General features: G+C 42.0%; 1 protein-coding gene across 3 annotated transcripts in view; it reads right to left on the bottom strand.

Moving 5' to 3' along the window:
- EGFLAM (EGF like, fibronectin type III and laminin G domains) overlaps window positions 1–20,896 on the bottom strand; it is a 74,586-nt gene extending 53,690 nt beyond the window's left edge. For 2 of the 3 annotated variants that reach the window (XM_039383786.1, XM_027714595.2), the window contains exons 1-3: window positions 20,652–20,896; window positions 3,499–3,611; window positions 1,506–1,589 (exon numbers count right to left, since the gene is read on the bottom strand). In XM_039383786.1, coding sequence (XP_039239720.1) covers window positions 1,506–1,589; window positions 3,499–3,611; window positions 20,652–20,772 — 318 coding nt within the window. In that variant the 5' untranslated portion in view covers window positions 20,773–20,896. The remainder of the gene's footprint in view (window positions 1–1,505; window positions 1,590–3,498; window positions 3,612–20,651) is intronic. The other variant, XM_039383787.1, reaches the window with a different exon arrangement.
- Between the last annotated feature and the right edge of the window lie 342 nt (window positions 20,897–21,238).

The following is a 21,238-nucleotide window of genomic DNA, read 5'->3' as shown; positions in this document are numbered from 1 at the left end:
TTAAAACAAGGCAAATGCTGCAACACATAGCAGTCTATTTGGCTTTTAATCATCTGCATGAGTATTGGGATACAGACTCTCTCCTCCCAGTGAGTAAGAAGTACTGCTGTCAGATTAAGAAAGAAAAACAATGTGCTGTTTTATCTTTTTTGGCACTACTAGCAGGAATGTTTTTTAGGAAAAAAAAAAGGCAAGAGAGGAAACAGAGATAAAGATAAGAAGTGAAAAAATAATGTGTAAATAAAGAAAAAATATATCATGGGAATAATATTCTTTCATTTGCTGTGATACCAGAAACCTGCAGAATTCAGAACTGACAACCAGAGTGATGGAAAACTGCAGGAAATCTGAGCATCCCCCTCATTCACACTTCTCGTGGGGAGGTTTCTGAGCACTGCCCAGAAGGGATCAGTGAATGCATTTTCTTGAACATCAGGTGGGGAAACTGAAGGAAGAGGGGTGAGAAAATAAAGGAGAATGAAGATGAGCAGAAGAAAAAGGAGGAAAAAAAATGAATTATGAAGAAGGATAACTAAAGAAAGATTGGAAAGCCTGCAATGGTCCTCTGTGAGCACATGTAAGCCTTTGTTCCCTGTGCTGGTAACATTGCTGTCTGGTGGACAGACTCCCCTTTGCAGAGCATGCTGTGAAAGTGCTCCCCTCACAGCACCCAACCTGTAACACTTCCACTCTCTGCTCAAGCAGAGTCCAGAAAATCTTTGTTCCCAACTTGCTGATCTCAAGGAGTAGCTTCTCTGCACTGAGGAAGCACTGACATATTTCAAGAATACCATTTAAAAGCAGACAGTACAAAAAACACCCAGAAGCAGGGAGAAATTGCTTTCATTTTGGCACTAACTGCTAAGCCGTGCAACAGAAGAGGATGGTAGTGTTCATTCACAAATGGAAATGGAAAGAAGTGGGAAAGAAAAAGGAAAGGAGGAAAGAGAAGGGGACAATGAAAAACAAAATGCAACGGAGAGATATAAGAAAAAACATAACCAAACCAAAACAACAAAGAGACAAACAAACCAAAACAACAAACAAATAAAGAAAAGCAACGAGAAAAAGTAGTGCTTTCAAGAACAAAAGAAAAAAAACCAGAAATTGAGGGAATCTTCTAGGAGATGAACTTGGAAAAAGTGCAACTAAAGCAGACATACTTCGGGAGGCCACAGTCTCACACAGAGACTAAAAACACACTGAAAACTCTGTGTGTTAACTCACACACCTGCATCAAGACACTGTAATACACATACATTGATATTGCAACTCTAACTGCGCACAGACTCAAGCAATTCCACCCCTTCCATGTGTGAAAACACACAGAAAATGCATATTCAAAGTTCTATTTTAGGAGATGTCAAAGGTCAGTACTAGGAAGATACAAACAAGTTCCAATTGTTTTACATGATAAAATAGTCAGACAACAAAGAGACATGTCCAAGTTCCCACTTGCATGTTCTTCTCCAGCGCTCTGACTGTTGGTGAAAAGAAATACTCACCATGCTAATCATATCCAAACTCAGGGGAACATCATGTGAGAGCTGTTTAACTGCTTTGTCACCTTCAACTTCTGAGTAAAAGACCTTGGGAAGAAGATATAGTCAAACCAGTTAAAGCAATATCTCAGTGCTTCAGAGTGACTTAAAAAATGAGTGCACTGTTATCATATTGTGGACAGCATTTGAGCCCACAACCTCCTACCTTTTGGAATGTATGAAAACCTAAAGTCCTTTAACATTCCCTTCTCAGTGGCTAGAAGTTGTCAGTGTGACCAAAGGACACCATCATACAGGGTATATGCTGAACAGATATGAAACACAGCCTAGATTTTAGGGTAGACTTGAACCAACTTGAATTGTGCATCATTTGTCTGTGGCCAGCATGGACAGCTAAAGACTTGTGGGACTAGTCTGCACAAGTTAGACACCGTCTTATAAGGAAGATGTTGACATTACATGATTATGACATTATAAAAATTGCTCTATCATAAAATGTCTCTCCATGTCTGTTGTCATGTACTGGAGACTAATTAGAGAGTCTACTTTCCTGCACACAGAGACCCTGAGATGTCAAAGGGTCAAAAGTTAATACAGTGAAGATGATTTGGGTACAACTCTATCAATGCTGTTTCTCACTAGTTTTATTATCATGCCACTCATGGGCTCAAGGCTTAAAAATAAACTGGAGCTCAGATGCTTGATCCACTGCATGAACAGTGAAAACTGTTTATGACTTTAGCCACTTACTCACTGCACCTCTGTTTTCACACACAAGGGTGGACCCAACTGCATGCAGAGCCCAGCTGAGGCAGGTCCTGGCCAAGTGCTTCTTACTTCTAGACTACAAGCACTTTCAGAACAACAAAAACAACCCTGCACCTGGGCTGCACTGGTGTCATTTACAAGACCATGGGATGAAGGAACATATGTACCAGAAGTACCTATCGCAGGGAATATTCTCACTCTTTTAGTGTACATTAATAATAAAGGCAGTCAGGAGCATTCTGCTTCCCACCTTTTCATATAAAACTGAAATTTGGATATGTTTTTCCTCAAAATTTCATATCCCTCCACAGAAAATGCTGATTAAAAAATCTGCTGGTTTTTGTTTTTTTTTCTTGAAGAGGAAAACAACACATCCTAGTTAACATGCCACACCTTTGGTGCTAATTTCCCATTGCCTAACTTCCATTTTGGGACTGAATTTTATTGCCATGGAATACCTGGATTAAAGCAATATCTAACAAAAAAGACTGAATGGCATATTAGTGCTCATTGCTCTTCTGTTTGCACACTAAAACACCATAAGCAGTTTAGGCCAGCCGTTCTCTTTTGCCCTCTAGGTAGAAGAGTAATATGGTGGTTTGGTGCGGATCAGAGATACCCTTCCAAAATTGCTGGTTAAAACAGGAAAATCACTCAGCTTCTTTAACAGAAACTCAACTCTGAGGTGGAAGGGGAATAAAGCAAAATCCCTTTTGCTATTTAAGGCTGTAGCTAGGCTCCCAGGGATGCTATGCAGTACAGTTCCTATCAGGAGAAGAGACACTATGAAACACGCCTTTTCTTGTACCTGCTGCCAGTTTGGGAAGTTTTAGAGGGTTAGTTTGCACAAGATATTCCTGCTAAAGCAATTCTCAGGCTGGAAGTACAAGTCAAAGGATCTGAACGCACAGTGTAATATCAACCTGCTCTGCTCTACTTTACTGTTTTATCAGCTGCAGAAAGCACTGAGACCCTTGCAGGGAAAGCACAACAGAAAAACAATATATATCCACTGCGAGCCCTTGGCATCCAACACAAATTTCCATCATAGCTTGTTACTAAAATGTGATCTGCTTGTTTCTTAAAGTTACAGTTCAGTCTGTTCAAGCCCACTGTCCCCTGACTGCTCTCCGGGTGACAGCACTGTTTGTTATGAGAACGGGCTCTCCCACCCAGTTCACTGTGCCACATGTGCAGGCTGAGGTCACGGAGCAGAAGGATCACTTACTGTGTATCCCGTGATGGTGCTCGCGTGCTGCTTTGGCATCTTCCATTGCACGCTGAACGCTGTGCAGTTCAGTGAATCCAGCAGTATATTGAGAGGAGGCCCCAGCCTATCTGCTGAAAAAAAAACAGCACTGTATAAGTAGCCACAGGACAAAAAGCCCCCTCCTTTAGCTACCTGGCAGGTATGGATTTGAAGAATAGACTTATGCTGCCCCTCATTCCAAACTATCAAACACAGCCCACTACTCAGACTTAACTTGGGTGCCCCTTTTCGCTTTCCACCTCTGCCTTACAAGGTGGCAGTGGAATACCAGGAAAGAAGGAGCAAAGGGGGACACCTCCTTTTCCCCAGTGGAAAAGCTGTTGATCAGCTCAGGAGCATTCAGTGCCTCAAGCAATGCCATTGAGCAACCCATAGGCTTTTAAATGTACACCTGAGATGCTGGATGCTACCCAGGACCAAAAGACAGGGACAAACATCCGTGGTGTTTGTACAGCCTGTGGTACAGATTCAGCCTGCTGGGAAAGTCTCCCAGGAATGGTGTTGAGGACAGCACAGCTCATGAACCACACCAGTATGGATATCTTTGGGGAAGGAAAGGAGTTCAACTGTATGGATGAGAGTCAAATCCTGCCATGTTCCCTGGGCCCCTACCCATTTTCTTCATTACCACAGACTTAGTCCCACGGATTCCTGCTTGTTCCTGGGGCTCTAAGCACAGCAGAGTGCTACCTCTTGTGCTCACCTCCTGCCCTGCACTCAGCAGTAGCTGGAACCATGCACTACCAAGTACCATGTGCAACTGAAAGGAGAAGCAGAGATGAGCAGCCAGGGCTGGGGTATCACTGTCCACTTAAGAAACATTTCACATTCAGGAAACACCTTTCCAATATTCACAACACCCAGGGAGACAGATTGACATCACACATCATTAGTAATAATGAAGAAAGAATACCCCCTAAACATTCACTCTTAACATATTCATGGCATCCTTGTATTACTTTCTGGGGAAGTTCTATGAGACAAGTTTCCTGGAAGGCATAGTTGCCGAAAAAACAAATTTTAACCAGCAATGACAAACAGTTATGTAAGGCAGGCTTCAAATTCATATTCTGAATGCACTTCAGGCCAATAAAATTATTTACTGAAAGTATTTGGTGAATAATTTGAAACAACAAATAAATTTGAACAAAATTAAATCCATTTGCAGACTATCTGCAAACAGAGAGACAACATCTGTTAAATAAGGAGCCATGTCATGAATTATTCACTCAGCTCTAGAAAACACTACTATCTCCAGGTTGCAGCTGATGAAAGAGACACCGAGAGCCAAATACTGACCTCAGTTACACTGGCCTATAAATTGTTACTGGAGGAGTAAATACAAAGCCCTGGCCTAAGACAGGGAAAATAAGAGCAAGGAGTCAGAGAGACCTATATTTCTATCCTCCTTGTTTAATTAACCCTAGAATTTAGAGAAAACTCTATAGAAGTTAGAAATTTCCCTAGCACAAGGGCAGTAGCAGGTTGACGTGCTTGGGAACCAGGTGTAAGCACTGAATCCGGAAGCAGCCTCAAATGAAGCTCAGTGCTCACACACCGCTGCCTCCTGCCTTCTCCGTGATAAAACTGTGCAAAAAGCAGGCACATGGCACTCCCCTTATCAGGGAGAGGGCTGCCTCATGCCCAAGCCAGGAGCCAAGAGGAAAAGGAAGGCCTGTGTCATCCCTGACCCATGCACAGACTTATTTCCTGGGGAGGACAGAGGGCAAGGCAGAGAGGAGTATCTCATGCAGTGTGGCAGTCCCACAGTCCTCTGCTGTCACCGTTCCTGCCCTGACAGCCTAGCAATGTGCATCGGGGCATTCAGAGTCACTGTTGGTTGTCAAGAGCCTGAATTTCACAAAACCAGGCAGAAAGTAAAAAACGTCCATTTTTTGACTGAACTTTCCCTTTGCAACCACGGCAAAGTGACTGCAGGATCTGTCACAAGCAATGTTTATGGCACCGAGCTGCAGGAGATACGGCTTTTGAACAACTCTGCTGCAATACCATATCAAAGTGGTTTGCAGCTGATCACAACTGCTGCAACATATATTGCTGCTTTACTGACAAACTATTTTGAGATAAATATGAACTTCATGTATTTTGCATGATTTTACGGAGCATCATGTATTAGGCACACTAGAAACAGATACTGAAACTGGTCTAAATATTTATGTCTTTATGTCAAATGTCATGTTTAGACCATTAAAAATAAAAATAGTTTCCAGGGGTAAACTCTTTGGGTATTTGTACCCAAACAGTTCAGGTCAAATCTCTTCTTAAAACTCAGCACAAAATCTCTTAACCTGGTAGCACCATTCATAGTGCAAAACTACAACAGAGCATACTCCCTTCTGCAGCCCACTGGATTGGGAATCTGCAAGCAAGGGAGGTGTGACATATTCACTGCTTGCACATATTCTGAAAATCCGCCACAGTGATGATCCCCTCTGCCAATGTGCTCTGCGGTTTGGTCTGGTGAATACCTCAGAAGGCATGGAGATTTGCTCTGATCATAAAGAATAAGGAATCAATTTATATAAAAAACACAAGTAAACACATTTTGTACAAACACCGTTGTTCTCCTTTCTGGCCCATCAGGCACAGAAATTTCAATATTGTCCAAAATGCTTTGATGGTAATGGAAGCAACGACTCCAGTCCCATGTAAAGAAGGCACTAACTAAAGGGGAGCACTGTTACACATATTATGACTATACATTATGAAAGTATATCAAATACAAGAAATTAGTGAGGATTTCGCTGTACATAAACAATGTTGAGCTGACAATATTGTGTTTACTTTTCTGCTTACAGCTATTTTCCTTCTCGTTTATACATCTTTGGCTCTGTACTTCTAAAAATGTGCAAAAACTGCTAAACCGGTAAAGAAGTCACCAAACAAGCTCTCGAAGTAAGCTGAAGAATACATGAGCCCTTTCCCTCAGATGGAGTAAATTTCACCATTTCCAAATAACGACCATTATTTAACTTTTTGCTTCACAAAAACAATTCAAACTAAAGATGGTAAAAAAGCTTATCCCATCTCAATACAAGTATTGCTTCCATTGTGGCTCCCTTTGCTACACACAACAGCCTCTGTCCACATATTAAGTGCCTCCTGGGAGTGGTCCCCAGCCTGGGCCAGTCAATTATGCTATTCTTTACTGTGATGAATTAAGCAATCTCTTCAGCCTGATCTTTTCCTTCAACTACTGCAAGAAAACTGCTTATGTGGACACAGGCAAGCTTCTCCTCCCTTCCAGTCATGGACTGAGCCCAAAGTCTTACTACAGTGATGAACAATTATGAGAAAAGAAACCCAACTTAAAAAAAAAAAAAAACAAACAAAAAACAACCATTTCTAGTGTTCACAAGCTTCACATCTGAAGTGCTTTGGATGAGTTGGATAAAATTCATCTTTACTGTTTTACAGTGTACTAATAGTACAACTATTCTACAGTAAACTTCAAAACTGATTTAAATTTTAAATTAGGTTAAAATAATAGTGACAGCAAACAGATTTTTTTAGAAGTAGTGATGAATGCAATAGCTGGAAGGATTGGTGTTAAAAATTTTTCTTTTAGAATTTCAACTATATTTTGCATTTTATCTTTTCTTTTTAGATGTATTTGCTGTTTCAAGGCCTGCAGGTAATCACAGATACTTACACATCATGAAATAATATGCAAATCATTCACTCATGCACTCCTCATGCAATAATACGGTAATATATTTCAGGGAAAACAGATGGTTCATTTCATCTTTAGTAGTTTGTGGGCTGGAAAACCAAAATCTTTATACTACATTTTCTGTACTACTACTAATGACAGGGCACAGGCCAATTAAAGGAGATAAGCATTTCATTACTTTACTTTTAAATGTCTCTGAGTAACAGCTAAGACATACTAACTGAAGTACTCCTTACTTTCCAGGTTGGTGTGTCTCCTATTTGTGTTCCATGAAATATGAGAAATTTGATTAAATTTGATGAAATGCCAGCTATCACTACTAACATGTCACAGTGTGAAGAAATAGGAATAAAAAACCTCATGAAAAATAATTCAAACACATTTAAACTGAAGTTTTCAGAACAAAGGATTTTCCAGAAATATCCATGAATTTCTTCTGTTTGAAACATTATTTCATTGCATTCACCAATTCATAAAACCTCCAAGTTTTACTGAAATAGCATTTTATCATTGTAATAGCTCCTTTCCAGGAAAACAGCTTGCCCATTCCTAGAAGTGAAACAAAATACATTATGGTCCACTCTCTCTCACTGAAATATTGGTGAAATCCTTATTTATAAAACAATAAACAGCAATAAGGTCTTTTCTTGTTTCCCTTCCTTTTACAGACAGAACAAGGCTATGCAAACACCAGAGTGGAAGGAAGACAGCATGACAAACTGAAAAGGTCAGGAAATTCTAAATGAAAAAAATGTGCCATTTTTATATTTCTTTGAAGCATTTTCCAGCTCCCACTGCCCTGCAGCAGTACATAAGAGAGCAAGAATCTCGCAGCCACAATAACTACAAAGGACAATGACTTGAAACCGGAAAATCTCAGACAGTCTCTCCTGGTTCTGCACCCAGAGTAGCGACATCAACACCAAAAAAAACCAACAACAAAAATGGGAAAACCCCGATAGTCATTACTCTGAATGAGTTGCCTCTCACTGCATCAGATCCTGACAAAAGGAAATCCAGTGGATCACCTGCACGTTGCCACGCTGAGTACCAGTGCAGAGAGGGCAGGTAACATGGGCCTGTAAAGGCATCATGGGTTTTGAGCCGGACCACAGCGCACAAATCTTTGGAGAGACTAACCCAAGCTTCATTAGTACTTTAAAAATACTGAAAAAAAAACCACAATGAAAAAACGCCCTCAACATTATAACAGTAACAGACTTGGACCCACGTGATGTTTTTCTGATGTGTCGCTTATCTGCCACAGGTACATCTGAGGTGACAGTCACCAGAGGTTTTATAGGCTAAGGAAGGGGAATGAAGGAGACAAAGCTCAGCACTTAAGCTACAGTGTAACACAGCAAATCCCATTAACTACAAACAGCCACAATGTCACTGGTGACTTTGTCGCAGCTTTTCCTGCTTTGCCTTCGCCCTGCAGGTCACAGAACAGAAAGACAGCAGTGGGAAGCCCTGATTCCCTCCCTACACTCCTCCCTGGAGCAGGGGTCTGCTCCTGGGAAGGCTCCAACTCTGCAGAGAAGGGAAGAAGAGCGGAAGTGAGCTCTGCACAGTGCACAGTGATATCTAGGACTGAGAACAAAAAGCAGAAACTGCTTTCTCAAAAAAAAAAAAATTAAGAAACAGATATAGAAAAAACTTCTTTGGATGGTTACGCACTGGAATCACTTTTGGGGAATTCCTGGTGCTGAAGGCTATAAAAAGCAGGGGACATCATATCTCTGAGCAAAGGTCTAGTTTATACCTAGTTTATACCTGTCTTGTCAAGAGGAACACATGGGGAACTCTCCGTGCAACTCTTACAGGTTTGTGTTCTTAATAATTACCAATCAGGAGCCAGTTTGATTAACACAAATGCAAACTTGCATATACTGTACCTGCATCTGAGACAACTTGGTGAAATATTTCACCTGATGGAAGCATTTCTGCTTCCAGAGTAAATGAAAGGGTTGTAAAAAGCCTCACCAAGACACTCCACCTGCATAACCTCAGGTGTCTTTCTGGAAGTCTGAGTCAAAATCTAGTGCTCAGTCCCTTAAAATCCAGCTTGTGATTTGGCTGTTAAAGCCACAGAGCTGGGGCATGGCTGCCATAATTCTTGACATTTCTGCAGCACCTCGGCCTGGCAGGGGAAAATGGTAGCCAGGTTCCCATTCCTGGAGAAGGGGTGGCACTGAAGCTCACCTCACACTACTCCAGCCTACTGATTGCTTTAATGCAAAGCTCAGCATTTTTCCTGGCTTGGGATTTCCCAGCTGGGCTCTGTCATGTCCTGTCCCTGTGGATGTGTCCATGACTGGTGGGCTGCAGTTAGCCCTGCCTGCTGCCAGCACCCTGCCTGTCCTGCCATTGCCTGCCCTCTTAGTGGCTGCTTCACCAGTTTTCAAATAACTTTTAAAAAAAGTGTCTCAGAGGGTTAAGTGCCAGAAGGTAGCTGAAATCAAGCAACAGGATGACACCTCGTCTGTGCAACAGACTTTAATAATCAATGGGACAGGCTGCTTAAGAACCAGCATGCCAATAGCTTATCCTGGCATTCCCTCCAACCCTGTCTCCCTCCACAGTTTTCTACACCTGGACTACACTGTGAGCATCCATCACTTAAGAAGCCATTCAGCAGAGAGGCAGCAGAAAGCAGCTTTCCAGCCAGGAAGCCCCATGGGTTTGCACAGGCTGCCTGAGGTAAGCATAGGGGAAACTGCATCTGAAAAAAACTCAGTGATCCAGATGTGCAGTTCCATCCTTCCTCTGGGCAAAAGCAGCTGCTCACTGCCAGTGGCCAGGGGAAGGTCTCATCCCTTTCCCTTTGCCACCTCCCCACTCCTCCATCCCTCTTCCTCCAGGTGTTTCTCTCCACCTTCCTATCCCAGGGCTTCTCCCTTCCTCTTGGCACTGATTTGAGCCATGTGATAGAATTCAATCCATTTCCACCATAAAAAAAAATAATAAAAGAAGAAAGCTGTTCTCTTTTATCTCGTGGGTTATGCATCTGAGGTGCTAGGAAGCACTAATACCATAGGAGCTCCAGAAAGCATGGCACTCTGAAAACAATTCGAAGCAGAAAGAGGAAAACAGTAACAAAGTTGATCAAATAGTGCTTGAAGTTCATGACTGAGTCTTAGGCATTGTTGGTGAAAATAAACTACTAAGCAGGAATTTCACTGAAATGAAATGAAATTATAAAAATAAGGATAAAAGTCAGTCTGCTGCATTTTTGAGCATTTATAACACAGTACAATATATAAGAGAACTATATATGAAAGACTTTGTATTTATTATCAAAAAACATTAGATAGATAAAAATATATCTATAAATAAAAAGGCCAGTTAAACTGAAAAATGTCAAATAAATAATTTGAAAATTTCTTTTACCATCTATCAATATCACTTAAGGATGTACTTTTCAAGTGTTTGCTATCCAAAGCTTATTTTCTTTAACAGGAATCTTGGCAAAATTGTTCACAATACTTGAAAAATGTTCTCCTAGATGTCCCTTAATCTGTTTGCTTTATCTACTACATATTTCTCTCTTGATGAAATTCAGAACAAAACAGCTCTAGAAGAAATAGCTTTCTTAGTACAAGAAACAAAATGCAACGGGAGCTTCCTGAAAAGTGGTCAGATAGAAAAAAATTACAATCACACACACTTTACAGACACACATGCAAAAAGATTAAAGTACAAAGAGGACAAAGCTGACCACGTGACAAGCAACAAATGTGCAGGGTGAGGGCTAGACATGTAGCATCGTGGTTTCCCACAATCCCTCCAAATCCTGAGTGATTGTTTTGAACCTCATACTCATTATTCACAAACTATCTGGTCATGCAACAGAAAGGATCACAAAATAAATGTGCAGGTTTGTTATCCCCAAAGTTCTGGCACAGGCCTCATACAGCTACAGAAGACAAAGGGTAGCAACCTCCCACCAAACATCTTTGTACCGATCAAAACTCCAGCAAACACCCATTTCCCTGTAGAAAGCAGAGTAGTTTGTCCAGTTGGTGTTTCCAGTCCATGACAGGATGAAAGACAGCCCAAAGGAAGATGAACGTGAGACCTGAAACAGACATTTTCAAGAGATTCTTGTGACACACTGAAAAATCGCAGAGGGGCTGAGGCTAGAAGGCACTTCTGGAGATCACCTAGTCCAAACCTCTGCTCAGAGCAGGCTCAGCTGAAGAAGGTTGCCCAAGACTTTGCCTAATGGGATTTGAATATCTCCAAGGACAGAGACTTCACAACATCTCAGGGTAAATGCTCAGTCACCCTCACAGTAAAAAAAAGTATTTTCTTATATTTAAATTGAATTTCCTGCTTTCACTTTGAGCCCATTTCTTCCAGTTCTGTTATAGGGCACCACTGAGAAAAGCCTGGCTCCATCTTCATTACTCCAGCCAACAGCTATAAACATTTTTAAGATCCCCACAAGTGTCTTACTCCCAAAACTGAACTATTCTTCTCAGCTTCTCCCCACTTATTCATCTTTGTGGCTCTTTGTCAGACTCGTTGCAGTATATCCATGTCTCCTGTTTTACTGGGAAGCCCAGAATTGGACCCAGTACTGCAGATGTGTCCCTCCCATAGAGAGGAAGGATCACCTCACTTGACCTCCAGGCAACATTCCTCCTAATGGAGGAGTGCAAGAGCACATCCACAAAGGCTGCCACCGCACAGTGACCCTAATCTGACAGGAGAAACCTGCTCAATGGCAACTGAAGTTTTATTAAAGGCTGCTGAAGGTCAGGTTAGGGAGGAAATCCTTCTCCAACGCAGTTCCTCCATAAGAAATGGGACAATTTCAGTACCTTCTGCAGTCAGGAAGTGTCTCCATTCACCAGCACTAACAGTAAAAACCAGAGGAAGTTCTTTGTCTCTACTAAGTGACTGAAGTAGATGTGTTTTTTAAACCTGAATCCCTGCAATAATTTAATGTAGGACGTGGCTGTGTATCTAGAGAACCAGTAACAAGCAGCAGGATGTGAAAGCTGGGAGAACGACAGGAAAGGACAAAACCTTCTTCACTGCAAGAGACAATGGGAGATGGAAATATATCACAGCATAAAGACCAAATATGTAAGGAAAAAATAGCACAAGACCCAGACACAGTTTTGACATCTACAAAGCTAGTGTCTAATGCTCCCTAATTCTCTCAAAGCATTCCCTGTTCCACTGGCACCCTGTTTTCTGCAGCCTGAAGAAACGTTTTGGCCCAAACCTGTACCAGGGCTATCTCACGCAAGCCATGCCCTTCTCTTACCATCAGCTGGTTCAAACAGCTTGCTTTTTCCCCCTTTAAACCCATTTTAGTTGTTGTCTATTCCTTTCTCCAGAAGTGCCTGAAAGAATTGCTTATATTCTGCAGGTTTCTTCTTCTATCCTATGATCTTACGACACTGCAAGTGTAAATGGCTGGAAGGCACCAATCACACTACTGAGTAAGTAATTTCACACACACATGGACAGAGTCACAACTCTTGGCTGCATAAATCAACACATCACAGTGCTGCCACTATGACTGTTCATTAAGATGAGAACAGTAGCAACCTGCACACAACAGGTTCATGTGGGCACGAGAACATCAAGAAATGGGAACAGGAACTAAAAATGCCAGCAGAATGCTGGCCTCCAGGCATGGCTGGAGTATCAGCTGCAACGCCAACATCTCTGTAAACAGTCATTTTCATAAAATGTTTGCTTATTTTTTGAAACATGTTACCTTCTCCTGTAATTGTCTAGAAACCAGAATATGAAAAAGAGCTCACATTTCCGTTCCAAGGAACAAATTCTGGCTTCTGCTATGTCTAATTAAACCACAAAAGTTTTGGTCCTAGACACCTACTTTTCATCATTTGTAGTTTGACGGGTTTTGTTCAAGGTTTTTTTTCCTAAAATTATATTCTAGTTGAAGTTTTTCATGCATGAAAGAATTAAACTTCGGTAAAATACTGTATAATGTTTGCCTTTAGGATTTTTTTCAGAAGATTTATGAGCCCAACAACACAAAGTCAGTCTTGATTTAAAACTTTATATGTGTAACAGTGCCTCTGACATACCAGAAGGACCAGAATGACTTTCTGTATTTGAAAGCAGCATGGTCAACCTTCACAAGATGCCCCTTTCCCCTCATTTTAGAAAGATGATTCAAAGTGCAAACTCTAAATGTACATAGGTATTGATATTTGACTCTGCCATGATTTTTACAGATGCCAGCAATTTTAAATTACTTTTAAAATTGAGAGAGGTGGGAAGCATAACATGGCTTGGGAGTCTTCCATCTTCAAAGATCTTTCTGTATGAGTTAAACTAGACTGACTATATTCCAAGGACATGGGGAAACTCAGAACCGCTGAGTGTCTTCTCAGAAAGACTCTCTTAACATAACTGCTATCTGCACTGTAATTAAAAAAGTGCAGATAGATATTTATTAACTATAAGGTTAATATATGCATATTATATATATATGTATAAGAAACACATCCTGTCACTACTTATTAACTACAAGGTTTATATATATATAAAAATCACATTATTATATATATTATTATATTATATTATTAATTATATTATAATATATAATTATATATTATATATAGTGTATATATTAAATGATGTAATATATTATATAGATATATAATTATATTGTTATATATATATATATAAGAAACACACCCTATCACTACTTGAGGATACACTCAGAATCATAGAATCATAGAATCATAGAATCATAGAATCATAGAATCAGTTGGGTTGGAAAAGACCTCCGAGATCATCGAGTCCAACCCTTGGTCCAAATCCAGTCCATTTACTAGATCATGGCACTCAGTGCCACGTCCAATCTGCGTTTAAAAATCTCCAGGGATGGTGAATCCACCACCTCTCTGGGCAGCCCATTCCAATGCCTGATTACTCTCTCTGTAAAGAATTTTCTCCTGATATCCAACTTAAATTTCCCCTGGCGGAGCTTAAGCCCGTGCCCCCTTGTCCTATTGCTGAGTGCCTGAGAGAAGAGACCAACCCCCACCTGGCTAGAACTTCCCTTCAGGTAGTTATAGACGGTGATGAGGTCACCTCTGAGCCTCCTCTTCTCCAGGCTAAACAACCCCAGCTCCCTCAGCCTCTCCCCATAGGACTTATGCTCCAGTCCCTTCACCAGCCTTGTTGCTCTTCTCTGGACCTGCTCCAGCACCTCAATATCCTTTCTGAACTGAGGGGCCCAGAACTGAACACAATACTCAAGGTGTGGCCTCACCAACGCAGAGTACAGGGGAAGGATCACTTCCCTGCTCCTGCTGGCCACGCTATTTTTGATACAGGACAAGATCCCATTGGCCTTCTTGGCCACCTGGGCACACTGTTGGCTCATGTTGAGCTTCCTGTCAATTAGTACCCCCAGGTCCCTTTCTGCCTGGCTGCTTTCCAGCCACTCTGTGCCCAGCCTGTAGCGCTGCAGGGGGTTGTTGTGGCCAAAGTGCAGGACCCGGCACTTGGCTTTATTGAACTTCATCCCATTGGAATCAGCCCATCTCTCAAGTCTATCTAGATCCCTATCTAGATCAGAAAGCCAGGTTCAGAATATGTTAACACCTGCATATGGTTTATACCTTCTAGCTCTAAAGATTATCCAGGTTAATTCTGGCAATGCTTGAATGAGAGATCTTTTTAAGAAAACTAAGCCAAAGCATTTTGACTATTCAATGGCAGGGTAAGCAAGCCACCAACACAACAAAGTGTTTCTCCCACGGCCCCATAGCTGTTCTGTTCCTTTTGAACAAATGGCTCCCTGTGCCAATATTGTGTGGATTCCTCTTTCATTAGAGGCCAATATACCACTGACTTTCCTCAACGGTAATCTTTACTCCTGGGTGTAGTTACACTGCGCTCGACAGAAGAACTGGCATGAATTTGATGTATTTCACATTATACACCTCTCACCTGCAGAGTTTTATGGATCGTCACACAGTGTATCATTCTCTAGGCTATTTAGGTACCTCATGATGAAGTTTTCCCCCTAAGCATCCAGTTTGCAGTGGCTTAAACCCTCCTGAAGCAGTTACTCTCAAAGATGAACTTGGCTGTGCTTGTTCTCAGCTCAGCAACCCTGAAAAGTCTGAAGAAAAAAGTTCATCTTTTGCTGTGGTTTGGACATTCATTCATTATATGAAATAAATAATTTGGTTTTCATATATAAGCATCTTAACTAAAAATAAAAAATAAAAGGAAATTAAATTTTGCCTAGCCCTACTCAAAATTATTTTCTTTCAGTTGGAATTAGTTATGGAGAACAGTTTGGGAGTTTGTTTGGCTTTTGGGGTTTTTTTAGATAGATCATTTGTTTGCACAGAAAAGCATTACGAAATTTCATTCAAGATCACACAGCTAACATAGTCTCCTGTGCCTGTGGCTTAAAAAATCTTTTGTTATGTGATCACAGAACACTAGTGCACATTCACCGATAAATATGGTCAAACTGTACACTCCATAATGAAATAACAGACTCTGCAAAGACCTATTCATGGCAATTTACTTAGATTTCAGGTATCTTTAATATCCTTTAATAACTTTTTAATATGAAAAACTTTCTTTGGTCATTTTAGGGTTTCACTTCCCTGTTGAAAACGTTCTATCAGTCCTGTTTTGAGGACATGAAGCAGCAACATTAGGCACCTTTTTTAATAACTTTTGTTTTCAATAAGACCACATTAAAGGGCTAGAAACAGAATTGGGCACAAGTTTGAGTCCTAATGTAAGCATGATCTGAGGAACAGGAAAGACCCAAGTATACTCTTAGCTAATCAATGAGTTTGAGGGGCACTGAAGGGAACTCATTCTCTGAAATTTTCCATTTTAAGACATGGTACTCTTCTGCTCCTTCAGGTGTCTTTTGGATGACTGACACTCAGAATCCCTGCCATTAAGTTCGAGATGAGTCTGACTGTTGTGTGTGCTCCTCATGAGCTGTACACAGTACACAGTGCTGTGCTCTGTCTAGTCCAGTGTATCTGTGTATCTGCCAGAGAAAAAGAGGGTGTTTTTTTGTGCAAGGAACTCTGGAAGATATGGAGGCATTTACCTACATACTATCACTAAATTAAAGTCTAGTAGCACTGATTAAAATTGGGGTAAAACTATGCTTATCCCAAGTCTTACCACTGTCTAATGTGTCATGGTTGGAAAAGGATAAAAGCATAAAACCACTCTAATCCCATTTATAAAAATGAAAATCTGGCCTCAGGAGGACTGATAAACTCTTAAAGACAGTCTGTGATGGCCTCAGGGCAGAAGGATTTCCCAAGGATTGCCCCAGTGCCTTAACTCCAAAAAAACCACTCCTCTCCAAAGCATCACTGGGAACCCCAATGTGTGGTATAGTATAATTCCACCAATATTTAAAATGTCTTGTCTTATTTTACCTTTCTGAATGCTGGTGAAAGTCTGAATAGTCATTTTAGATAGGGCATTGGGAAAATGGTGCCCAAGAAAAATGTTTACTGAAAGTTTCCTTTTATAGAGGAAGATAGCAATTTCAGGATGGACAGGACACAACACGTTTTGCTGTGAGTGAGGCTAACTAAAACCAGAAAACATACTGAATTTACTAGAGTATGGACTCCAGAGCAAGAGCAAGTCCACCTAAAATGGGAATGTCACATAATGTTGTGGTGCAACTTATACCCAAATGTGACAAATACATATATAATTAGTGCTTGGTTGATTTTATTGGTGTTGAAGACATCAGATATTTCTGAAACAATAAAAGATTGATATTAATCTTCCCTTGAATAAATTATTCACATCTTCTTTATTGGTTTTAGTTCACAGACACGCTCTATCTCTGACAGCTCTGCAGCCTTCATGTTAGGAATCATTTAGCTTGAGACTCTTTCCTCTTCTCAGACATTTCATATTCAGCAGCAAATCAACCTTAGCCTTGCATGATTTACATGTAGGATTTATTATGACACTGAACTACAATTCACTCTACTGTTGCTCAAAAAAAATTGTAATATTTAAAAACTCAAGCAAGTACGTTCTTTCCCAAAGACTGCTACATTTTTATATCTGTAGACCTAATTTCAAGGCAGTTTTACCTGTTTCAATACCTAAATATGGCTAGACTTTCAAAAGTGTTCTGTATCAAACAGCTCTTATTATAGTCAGATTTTGTAAAGAATTCAAGTATCACAGTGCCAAGTTTTTTGGAAAAAAAAAAGTCATTTACTGTAGTGCTAACCAAGGTTCTCTGCTCTTTTCAAAATCTGGCCCTGATATTGAGTGCTATTCTCTTGTAAAGTCTTCAGACCTTACCCAATCTGATTCCTCCAGCACTTCCTCACAAAGCCAGTGATGTCTACCGGTATGGACATCTGGGAAATAGATACAAGCCGAAATCTTTGTTTATATTAGCTGGCAAGCATAATATATATATAAAACAAGCAGCATTCCTACGCATCAGATATGATTATTTTTACTCTCCATGCAGACCAACTTAACGGTTTTATTATTCTACAGGGCGTTGGAACTTTTCACTCTGTTACTAAAAAAGCATCAATGCAATACAGTGCAACAACTTTATGTCATGAACATCCACAGGCAATCAGCTAATTGGTCAGCTCTTTCCCCTTTAATTCTTTAAAATCATAGAACCATTAAAATTCAATATTATTGTGTTTACATTAGCAGCAGTGTAACGTAGTGGTGGCTAGTTTTAGGCTCTCTAATCTTCAACCAGTTGAAACTTGAAAGAGAAATGGTGAAAACCTATGTCTTTGCAGAAGGCAAAAGCAAGAAAACAATGCAAAAGCAGCAGTAAGAGTGCCAGCTTCTGGGAATACAAGATATAGAGAATCCTGGGCTAATCTGCTCCCAACTATGCTATTCACGACACAGTGTCTAAGGATTTGTTTTAAACCCTTCCCAAGGAGTCTGTCATCCTGTTTCCTTGTCGCTAGCAAATGTATTATGTAACTGTAAATAAATGTTCAAATGAGTTTAGCAGTCATCAGGATGTTTCATATTTGAGCACGACAGCCTTTTTCCCTGAAGATTAATTTAAGAAGTTGCAATACTGACCATTTGACTATATATTTTTAACTTCATAAACAGATTTCTCAGTCAGTTGCTTTCTTGGGATTACAAAATCGATCTTTGTAAGCTGAGCCCTGAGCTAAAACTTGGGAAAAATGGAGATGCATTTTACTATCTTTTTTCTTTCAAGCCACAGGACCTCCCAGTCAGTTCCTGTTATTGAATATGAACTCGTTTTATGACTTCTCTCTCAATATAACCTTTAGCTTTCACCTCAGTTACAATTCCTGTACAAATCTCACTTCTGTTGCTACTAAAAGGGCAAAATGAAAGAAAAAATATCTTAAAGAACTTTTCACTATCTTATCTCTTCTTTATTCACTGATTGTGTGATTTTGGAGCTGTGAGTAAATGAAAGTTCCTTTCCACTCTTAACCATGTGATGTACTGCAGAATAAGGAAGAGATGTTAGTTACCTATGAGTTACTACACTTGTTCTCAGTGTTTTGGTACCAACATTTCACCGTAAGGACTCAGCCATGGGGTTCTCAGAAGCCTGCAATTACAATAGCCCTGGGCAGAATGCAGATGGGATTTAAATCATATAGTGCTGCACACAAACTGTCTGGGGGATTTCCCTCTTCAAATCTTGCTACAAGTGGATATTCAAATGTTTGCACAAATTGTGGAAAAAATTGTTCCAAATAAAACTCATTACTTCTTATACAGCAAGAGAAGTAAAAATTGAATGATTGAATCAGTCAGTGAAATATGTTATAAAAAGTGAACACAAAATGTGTACTTACAAAAGTAAACACAATATTAGCACACTAATTCATCTCCCTCACAATGCTACAATTAGTTTCCAAGCCTTAAACTGTTTTAATGCACTGAAATTCATTTTCCCCAGGTCTGTCATTCTGCTGTAACTAGGGGAAACAAATACATCAGTATGCTACAGTAGAGGAATATTTTAAAATATTTATAACTTTCCATCCACAACTCCACATATCCAGTTTTTTAAACACAAGCTACTAATCATATCATTCACAACGACTGTCTGCCTAATTTCCTCAAGTACTTAATGGTAGCTATTATGCCAAGCAAGGATCATGGGACTAGATCCCTAAGAGACAAGGTCAGACCAGTAAAATTAGCCATCTGTCCAGTCAGGGTTTTAAGCTCAGGCTGTATTTAAGTATTAAGATTCCAACTGTACAGTCATTTGCTTTTTTTCTCTCAGAAACAAGAGAACACACAATAACGACTCTAAAAACCAGCAATGCAAATCTTTAAACACTGTAGAATAAAGACAAAAAGGATCTGAAGCTACAAACACTTTGTGAGCTGAGGTAGAATTTACTAAACTTACTATATTTTCAATTGAACCAATCCCAGTGTACTCAGTGATAAAAGTCACAGCTGGCCTCAAAGACTCCACAGTCTTGAACATAGTTATCTTCTCTTAGCACCACGATTTTTAAAGCATGCAGAACGTCAAACTTCCCCATGCACTGTGTCCCATCTCGCTGTTTACATTTTACCTCAGTGTTTCATACACTGCAGACTGTAAAAGGGCTGTAAAAGTTGCTCAGACTCAAAGTTTTAACTTTCAGCCACTAAGGACCACGAACAACCTCCTCAATCAACGCACAAACCGCCCCGACAGTCGTGAGAATCCTCCCGCAGGACACGGGTAACGCTCAGACAGAAGCAGGATCAGGACCACATCATGCTTGGTACAGAATAACTACATATTTGGACAAAATGATTGCTTTCCTAGTAATTTTCCTTTCACGTTTACTACTCCATGTCTTATGTTACTCGCTTGCCACACACATACATGTCACAGCCACAGCACAGCCTTGCCGACAGATCACCTCGGATGTTCACCGGCTCAGACGTTCACCTGGATCCTAACTCTGCCCACGCAGCACCGCAGGTTACGGGATGCAGGGAAAAACTCCTTCCGCAGTAGCCTTAGTCTGGTCCTGGTCTGTAACTCGACCGAACCCACCGGCACTGGGTGCAAGATGCCAGAAGAAACGGATCGTACACCGATTCCGCAACTTCACGGCTCTCGGTGGCACACTCCCTGCCGCTACCTTTGGGCATCCTCTCCTCTCCGTGAGTGGGCACAGCAGGGGCTCACAGGGCAGGGCGAGGAGAAGCGGACGCCCCGCCAGGCACCCGCTCACGGACGCGCTCCCACAGACGGAGCCCGGCGGCCCGACCCGAGGCACTGCCCCCACACCGTCACCCTCTCGGCCCCCTGTCCCCGGCCAGGGGCAGCCCCTGTGCTAACGGGACCCGGCACTTTGTCGGTGCGGGGCGGGCACCCTCCGTCCAGCGCTGCCGCCCGCCCTACCTTGTCGGCGGGGGATGTTCCTGCGCGGCGCGGCCGCGCACCCAATGCACGAAGCCAGGAGCAGCAGCAGGGCGAGGCAGCGGCGGTGGCAGCGGCGGTGACAGCCGCCCGGCCCCTCCATGTGCGCCGCGTCCCCCCGCCCGAGCGGGGCGCTGGGGGCCGGTGGCCGCGGGCGAGGGGCGCCGCCGCCGCCGCGCGTCCCCTGCGGGCGGCGACCGGACGGGGAGCCGGGCTGGAGCGGAGCGGATCGCAGGGCTGGTACTTGCGCCGGACAGGGACGGGGACGGACGGAAATGGAAGGGGGGAGGAGGCCGGGTCCGGCCCTTTGATGGGATTACGGCCGCCCGGCGCGGGGCACGGCGCGGCACCTCCCCCGCCTGGCGCCGCCCGGCCCAGCCCCGATGGAGGGGTCGGGGCGTCCCCTGCCGGGAGATCCCCGTGCCGCCGGGACCCCTCGGCTGGCCAGCCCTGCCCGCGGAGGGGGACAGTCAGGACCCACCCCTAGGTGCCGTGGGGCGGGGTGTCACCCCTTCCTCAGCGGGGACTCTTGCCCTTCCCCTTCCCGGGAGATGTCCTCGGCCCGTCCC

This window comes from Pipra filicauda, unplaced genomic scaffold (genome assembly GCF_003945595.2).
Source record: "Pipra filicauda isolate LSUMZ 115617 unplaced genomic scaffold, ASM394559v2 scaffold325_size820570_pilon, whole genome shotgun sequence".
Lineage (NCBI taxonomy): Eukaryota > Metazoa > Chordata > Aves > Passeriformes > Pipridae > Pipra > Pipra filicauda.
The sequence above is the reverse complement of the archived record's forward strand: the minus strand, read 5'-3'. Positions and strand labels throughout refer to the sequence as shown.